This window comes from Kogia breviceps, chromosome X (genome assembly GCF_026419965.1).
Source record: "Kogia breviceps isolate mKogBre1 chromosome X, mKogBre1 haplotype 1, whole genome shotgun sequence".
NCBI classification, from domain to species: domain Eukaryota; kingdom Metazoa; phylum Chordata; class Mammalia; order Artiodactyla; family Physeteridae; genus Kogia; species Kogia breviceps.
The window spans coordinates 103,709,440-103,718,065 of NC_081330.1; the positions used below are offsets into that span (position 1 = coordinate 103,709,440).

The window sequence follows — 8,626 nt, forward strand, 5'->3', positions numbered from 1 at the left end:
GATTCCACATATTAGTGAGATCATACAATATTTGTTCTTTCTCTGTCTGACTGATTTCACTTAGCACAATACCTTAAAGGTCCATCCATGTTGTCACAAATGGTACTATTTTCTCAATTTTTTACGGCTGAATTATATATATTGATATCAATTTCTTGAAGGATTTATGCATCTATAGACACATCTATAGACACTTAGGTTTTTTGCACACCTTGGCTATTGTTTTGTTGTTGCTGTTTTCTCTTAATTCATTCAACGTTTATTGGAAATGACTCTGTGCAAGGCTTGGTCCCTGCCCTCACTCAAGGAACTCACAGTCTAGGGAAACAGACACACGACCATCACAGTGCCTTGTGTAAATGCTGCAGTAGGAGAGCAGACACAGGGTTAGAGAGGCAGCCGGAATGGCAGTCTCTGCTTAGCTACCTAGGCTGTCTTGTGGTGTAATGGAGTTCACCAGGCAGCCAAAGAGGCCCGATGCATAGTGTACCCGGAGGCATCAGGACCTGAACGAGCATAACGTGTTCAGGAAATGGTATCAATACAAAGTAGGTTCTGTCCTGGGGATGATGGGAGGGAGGCTAGGGCAAGATGATGAAAGAATCTGCATGGCACACAAGGGGCTTTGGTGAGAGAAGCCATGGAGGTCTTTAAGGAGTGACCTCATTAAAGATGTATTTTAGAGAGAAAATGCTGCCAGAAACGGGAAGAATTTTCAGGAAGAGACCCAAAGTTTAGGAAAGAGATTATGAGGGCAGGGAAGTGAGATGGAGAACAGAGGATGAATTCCAGATGAAGAAGTGGGTCACCACAGGTTGGGGGAAGGGGGATGCAGAACCAAGTTGAGCAGCAGGAGAGAGGAGACGGAATCCGTGCCAAACACCAGGCCGGGTGTTTTACAAACACTCTCCATCCTTCACAAGAATTGTCCCCATCGTACAGATGATGCTTAGAGAAGTTAAATGACTTTTTTGGTCACAAAACTAGATTACAGAGTTAAGCTTCAAATCCAGGTCAACACCTTTAACTGTCATACAAATCTAGACAAAGATATATAGTGAGCTGTTTCGGAGAATGATCTGGAGCTTGGGGGGAAACTCACGACTAAAGGTAAGACATCTGGGAGTCCTCAAGGTAGATCAGCAGGTGGTTGAAGCCACAGATGAGGCTAAAACTGTGCAGCAAGAAAAAAGCCAAGGATGAAACTGGAAGAGCACTCACAGTTAGGAGAACAGGAGGAGCCAGTGGCAGAGGAGACAGCTGGAAAAGGAAACAGAGGTGGTGGTGAAGTCAAGACAGAATTCAGTGAAGAGTGCCAGACACTGCAAAGCATCAGTACAACTGGGAATGGATACCACATTTGCAATCACAAAGGCTTTTAGCCAAACTGGCTTCACCACTTTAGTGGTGGAAGCCGAGAGCAAGCAGCAAGGGCTAAGAGGAGTGCAGGGATGGGGCTGAAGGCTTGACAAGCTTGGTTGAAAAAAGAAATCAGGGACTTCCCTAGTGGTCCAGTGGTTAAGACTCCATGCTCCCAAAGCAGGAGGCACGGGTTTGATCCCTGGTCGGGGAACTAAGATCCTGCATGCCATGCGGCATGGCCAAAAAAGACAAATAAGAAATCACCTTGAAGGTTGCATCTGAACCCATATATGGAGAGTGTCAGGCCACATGGTTATGCAAAATTCTCTAGCTGCACTGGGCAGTTCAGGTCCAGAAGCAAACAAATGGACAGTGGACCCAGGGTTGGAAGTGAAGGAAAAGGGGCAGTAGAGAGGGGAATAAGGGTACAAGGGACTTTGGACTCTTCTAGAGAGAAGAGCTGCCCTTTCTGGGACACCAGTAAAGATGTTTAAAATCTCAGAAAGATTTGGAGGACCCATTTGGAATTTTTAAACAAAAAAAAACAAAGCCAAGGTTCATCTCTTCGTTGTGTAAAAGGGATTTGATAAACAGATAACTGATGTTAACAAATTTAACTTAAAAAGAATAGACTGTTTTTAAGTACATCAAGGTACCACTGGAACAGGATGCAAAACGATACACACTAATTACTAATTACTCCTCTTTACTCTTAAAGCTGATTCCCCAAAGACTTCTACTTAGCAAATACTTTAAGAAACTGCTCAGAAAAAGAATAAAGGAGCATTTAGGTCTATTCCATTATTCAGACTGGCTGCCGTCCTGATTTGATAAAAGGGAGATTTTACTGGGATAGAACAGCATTTGCACGTTTTCAAAGCTCTAAGCTGGCTTCTCACTCTTTTTACAGTACATCAGGAAGGACATCAGTACCCCTATTCTTCCAAGGCCAGAAGAGGTGAAGGGGCATGTCCCAGGCCACCCCAGTCTCTTGCCTCCAAGTCCAAGGCTCTCACTTCCACCCATCCTGACGCATGCTACTCTCAGGCGTTCCCCCACACCTCGCTCTGCCTGTCTTGTCTCTGACCTTGAGACGGCACCGATGCGGCTACTACTTAGCAACACAGGTTGAAGCCTGCACCCCCGTGGCCAGCCTGGTTCTTGGACAAGGCAGCCTTTCCTGTAAAATACTCCTAAGAAGCCCTCAACCACCAGGCCTGAGAGGGTCCCTGTGAGGGTGGGTCCCTGTGATCACCCTCCCAACCAAGGCTGCTCTCCCTTCCGGATCCCTAGCTCACTAGGATCACAAGGCTACACAGAACTGCTTTTCCTGCAATAAAACTACAGCAGCCAACATTTATTGAGCACCTACTTGTTGCCTTGGACTCTGCTAAGACCTTTACATGTGTTACCTAAACTTTGCAACAACCCAGCAAAAATAGGTACTCTTATCCCTGTTTTACAGATGAGGATAACTGATACCTGAGGCTCAGAAAGGCTACGTGACTCGCCCAAGGTCATTCAGCTAGTGGTTGAGGCAGTACTCATAAGTCTGTCAGACTCGGGAATCCACTTTATTTTCACTGTACCACACTGCCCTGGCTCATCGCTCTACAAATGCCTAGAGACCCACACCAGAGTGGAAAAGGAAAAGTGAGGCAAGGCACGAGCCTTTTCATTTTCACTGCCTGGTCCATGCCTCGGTTGGTCCCAGCAAGCCTGGCCCACCTTTGCCCCATGCACAGAAACCCTGCTGCCTGACGACACCTGAGCAGAGGCACGAAAGCACGCACCATCTCAGAGCCCTGCGGTAGCAGCGGAGCTCAGCCAGCCCTTGGAAAGAGTGAGCCAGCTGAGAATACTAACAGACTTCCTGGAGGCAAAAATTCAGCGAGGGCAAGCCCGAGGAAATAAAATTATTTAAAAGGGGCACAGAGTGAGACTAGAAAAAGGGAGCAACTTGGACTTCCAAAGATAGTGCTTCTTCCATCAGGCACCGGGAGGACGTACATCAGTGGTGGCAGGGTTATTCTAAAATATCTGAAAACCCAAAAATGTCTTAGTCTGTGGGAAAACTTTTTGTGTATTATTTCTGTAGGTTTTCTGTCCTGTAATGTTTTGCTTAAGCTGATATTAAACTACATATGTGCAGGATGCCCAAAAGTGTTTCGAGGGAAACCAATCCTGGGATCTAATGTTTGCCACAGTTGTTAGATTGCTTAAAAACAAAGCATATCGCTCAGATTTCATTAGAAGGCAAGGGACAGCTTGACAGGTGGCATATTGGCCGCCACTGGGTCAAATTAACCCTATGGGTATGTTAGTCTGCTTAGAATTTTTTAAAAAATAAATTGTCAACATTTAAAAATCAGAAGTTCAATCTGGTATCTTTGGGCAAGCAGCACAAATTGGAAGAAGCTGCACAGCCACTGCCCCCTTTAGGCAGGCCTGTGCTTTTCTAGCACCTGGCCTGGCCGCTCATTTAAGCCACCTGACTGACCCCTGTAGGCAAGAGTTTGCTATTGGTGGTTTAGCCCAGTGAAGGGATCCCAGGCTTGGTCGTCCTCAGGACCGCCACAGGGGGGCAGCACTGGTCTACCCATGAGGCCTGCGTCAGCCTGAGCCTGCTGTAACCAAGCTGAGCTTATGAGCACATCCTTTCAGAACCAGAAACGTCATCCTCACTTCACTAGCAGACCCTGCTTCCCCACGCTCCCCATCGGATTTATGCCCTGAGAAGCAACAGCAGCTCATCTCAACATTCCCACCAGGCCTCGGCGACTGAGGGGAAGCCACCGACTCGACTTGCCCCTCCTTCTCTGACTACCACTTTCCACATCCCGCCACTCCTCCCACTCCACAGCCGGCATCTCTATCTGTTCAGGAATTCTACCTTCACCCACCTGTTAACACCACTGGGCCTCAGATCCTGAAGGAAGAGGCAGGGCAAACACCCTCCCCCTTTTAAGGCAGGTTCATTCTTCATCAAATGCTCATTACTTGCCTTTGCTCACTCAGGTTAAAGGTCAGTTGACCTCGTGAGGCAACAGGTCTGCTCTCTGCTCTCACCCCTTCCAACCTCACCGACAACATCTTTAGTGGCAGCATTTAGTATACGCTGCTACCTCCCTTCAGGAAGGACATTTAGTATCACGCACTGAGGCCCTTAAAACCGTTCGTCCCATGTCGTCCAAAATGCCATTTACTGTTCCTACTATTTAGTCCAAAAACGCAGGAAAATCCTTATATAAGATAGTCTTTGCAGTATTTCTCCTAGTGAACAACCAGAAACAACCCAAATGTCCAGCAACAGGGAAACTGTTAAAAACAAACTATGCTATATTCCCACTTGATGGGCAATTATACAGCTAATGAAAATAATTAGGATTATGAAGACCATGTGATAAGATAGGAAAGTGATTATGATATGAAACACTATGTAAAAAAAGAATATAAAATTAAATGTACAGTAATAAATATCTAAAAAAACTAGTCCAAGAATTACTGAAAGATACCAAAATGTTAACATTTTATCTGTACTAGAGCCCTCAGAGTGTGGGTAACCTTTCTTAAACCCCTACCAAATTTAACATACATATACTACTTTTATAGGGAAAAGTATGTGTGCATGTGTGTATGACGTTGGAAAATTTGATAGCAATTGTTAAGCTCCCTGGTCTACTCTTAATGTAGACTTTGAAAGTATACAAGCCTCATGTTATCATGATAAAAAGGCCCTTGGGAACCTGCGCCTCCAGGACTCACCGCCTCCAGAATCCAATGCAGCCACGCTAGTAAAACAAAGCTTCCAGGGCCCCAAAGTCCTTAGTTAAAGGCCAATTTTATCCTACCTGGAGATGACTGCTTTGCATAACTCCTAGGAGACCGCAGCACCACCTGGAAGATAGGATTAGATCAAAATGGTTCTCAGGCGCCACTTTAATCAAGTTTTGCACTACACAGTAACGGGGTGGGGGTGAAAGACGGTGATTGTTTTCAATCAAATTCACCTGCCCCAAGGTGAACAGCCTGGGCTCCCAAGAACAGAAAACTGCTTTCCTTCCCAGGGGAATCCCCTTCCTGAGCTGACAGGACAGGATTTCAGCGAAAATGAGCACAAAGGACAAAGCAAGCTAGTTAAGGAGGCCAGACAGATTTCTGAACTCTTCCCAGTGCAAACGAGAGCTAGGCATGTAGGTACCCCTCCTAAAGGCATCACCCCAATCCCAGCCACTCCCACCTGAGGCCAAACTGCCTCCCCACAGGGACTGACAGCCAATGTTCATTTCATCACTCTCCTCCCAGCGGTGCACCTAGCAGCACAGAAGCCTGAGCAGTTGTGGCTACCATCTGGCAGAGGCAGCCTTCAGGCCAGAATCCTCACGGGCCTTCACTGGCCCCTCCTCAGCTACTAGTGTGTCTGCCTGGCCATAGCAGAGCAGCCAGTACGTGTGTGGCTGGGTGGGGCGGGAGGGGCCAGAAGAAGCAATAAAGCAAATCAGATGTGGGTTCTGGTTGCTGGGTCGACATGTTGGCAGGACCAGTCTTGGCCCCCAGAAGGACCCATAGGGCCCTGTGTCCTCCATTAATTCTTCTCCGGGCGGTTTCTGTTCAGGACAGCTTTAGGGGCAAATTCCAGCTTGTCCTTAAGGCTCACGACCTGGGTGTGGTCCTTGCCTAGCAGCTCGTCCAGCTTGCAGTCCTCCCGGCGCTCCGAGATGCTCTTCTCCTCCACAAGCTGGGGATCCTTCCCCCGGATGAACCATTCCAGGTGGTAGCCCACAGCCCCAACCATGAAGGCCACGGGAAAGGTGACATAGGGAGCATAGGTACACACCACAGTCCAAAGCACAGGCCACATGACATCTGCACCGCAGCTCACACCCCGCTGTCTGGCCCCCACCCTCCACCTGCGCTCCCACTCCTGGAGCACCGAAGCCGCCAGGCCCCAGACCCCGCCCACTGGTGCCCACGATCTTGGCTACTGTAAATAATGCTGCTGTGAACATGGAGGTACAGATATCTTTTCCAGTTAGTGTTTTTGTTTCTTTTGGATATACTCCCAGAGGTGGAATTGCCGGATCACATGATAGTGCTCTTTTTAATTTACATTTTTCTCTCTCTCAAAATGAATTAGTGTTTTGGAAATATCAGATAACATGATGAGGGATTATCACTTTTTCTTCTTCAGTTCATTCAACAAGTATTTCCTGATCACATACTAAGAGCCGAGCATTGTGCTAGATGCTGGTCTGGAACGTCAAAAAAAAAAAAAAAAAAAAAAAGCGAAACATACCTTACCTTCATGGAAGTTAAGGTTTAGTTGGAGAGAAATTCAATAAGGAAAGAAATACAAAATAAATACAGAATCATTAATTGCAATAAGTGTTTTGAAAGAATATACAAAGATGCAATGGAAGAGGATATCAGGAAAAAAATGGTTATATTTGGGGGCTAAGAAAAATGCCAATTTGAGAAAGTGACAACAGGTTGAGATCAGAAAGATGAGAAGGAGTTAAATGTGGGGAAGAGTGAAACATATAGAACCTTCCAGAAAGAAAAAAAAAGCAATTTGATAATAAGAGCAATTCAGAGGTATTATCCAAATATTTTGCATTACAGGGCATTAGATTTGTTTTAAATAATGGAAATCAGTAGTTTTTTCAAGAATCTGTCAACATTTTAAAATTATTAAACCATCATACTAATTATTTAAAGTATTCTTTATAAAATCAAGAATCAGGCCTTTTTTTTTGTAATGAATTGATTGCATCATTTGCTCAATTTTGAGTTAGCATTTAATACTGAAATCTTTTTTTAATATTTATTTATTATTTTAGTCTGTGTTGGGTCTTCGTTGCTGCGCGCGGGCTTTCTCTAGTTGCCGCGAGCAGGGGCTACTCTTCATTGTGGTGTGCGGGCTTCTCATTGCAGTGGCTTCTCTTGTTGCAGAGCATGGGCTCTAGAGCAGGTGGGCTTCAGTAGATGCAGCATGTGGGCGCAGTAGTTGTGGCTCATGGGCTCTAGAGCGCAGGCTCACTAGTTGTGGCGCACGGGCTTAGTTCCTCCGCAGCATGTGGGTCTTCCCAGACCAGGGTTCAAACCCATGTCTCCTGCATTGGCAGGTGGATTCTTAACCACTGTGCCACCAGGGAAGCCCTTGAAATCTTCTCTTCTAATTATTTCCTTGTCATTAGATTAGTAGAATGTTTTCCTAGCTACTCATTCAAAAAATTTTACAGACTTTTATAGTGTTAAGTGACCACTTATTTAAACTGATTTACAGTAGAGAGTCCATCTCTTAGAAATTTTAAAATTCTATCAGATTACCTAGAAAAAAAGAAAATAGGCATTCCAGGCTGGAACCAAGCTGTTCTTTGTAGAGAATCCTTTTGTTTTTTTCAAAGAGTTTTTCCTTAGCTAAAATTTTCTTAAAATTATTTTTTTCTAGTATCAGGAAACTAAAGCCAAGTCTACTTTTGATGTAGGGTGGAGGAGGTGGCATTTGGCCTTGCACAGCACTTTGTTAACCAGTTTTCTTCAAGCGGCATTTTCTTTTGTTCTGAGGTGGCAGATTTGTAGCAGAGTGGCATCCAGAAATCATTGTAATTGCAGCAGTATTTCATGCAGTTGTTGAAGAGTACTCTCTGTTCAAGGATTTCAAAACACTTTTCTAATGGTAAATTACCTTCACAGTATTCTTTTTTGTAAACGGCAAAAAACCTGAAGCACAGAGAGCCATAGTTTATCAAGGTCTAGTGCTGATTTTCTTAGGCAACATATTTGTTAGACATCTTCTGAATGCTGAACGCTTTGCTGGATGCAGTGAAGAGTTTCAAGGGAAATAAAAGATAAGTTTCCTGAAGTCAGTTGTTTGGCTTAATGAGAGAGACACAAGAACCAAAGAAAATTATGCATATGTAGAAAACATTTATAGAGCCAATTATACATGTTCCCATTAAGTGCTTAAGTGTTTAGACTGGTGAAAAGGCTGGATAAACAGGTTTCATTGTATAATTAGGATCATTGGCCTTGAGAAAATTTTTAAGGAGTGAGGCAGATGATTTGACACTGCAAAAAGGGGACGACATTCTAGGCAAATCAAGTGGCATAGTCAGTGATATAGAGGCCAAAGAGAGGACAGTTTATATGGGGGTTGGCTTGCAGTACTGACAAATACAGTAAGAGCTGGATGGTCCCAAATCACCTAGAATAAGAGGCCCTTTGGTTACGGGAAGAGTTTCTGGCAACAGGAATACCTGGA

At 44.8% G+C, this 8,626-nt stretch overlaps 1 protein-coding gene across 1 annotated transcript; it reads right to left on the reverse strand.

The window, feature by feature from the left end:
* Positions 1-5,915: 5,915 nt before the first annotated feature.
* LOC131748440 (small integral membrane protein 12-like) lies at positions 5,916-6,223 on the reverse strand. The gene has a single exon (XM_059050522.2). It carries the CDS (start codon positions 6,221-6,223, stop codon positions 5,948-5,950), a length of 276 nt encoding a protein of 91 aa, XP_058906505.1. The 3' UTR covers positions 5,916-5,947.
* Positions 6,224-8,626: the final 2,403 nt, after the last annotated feature.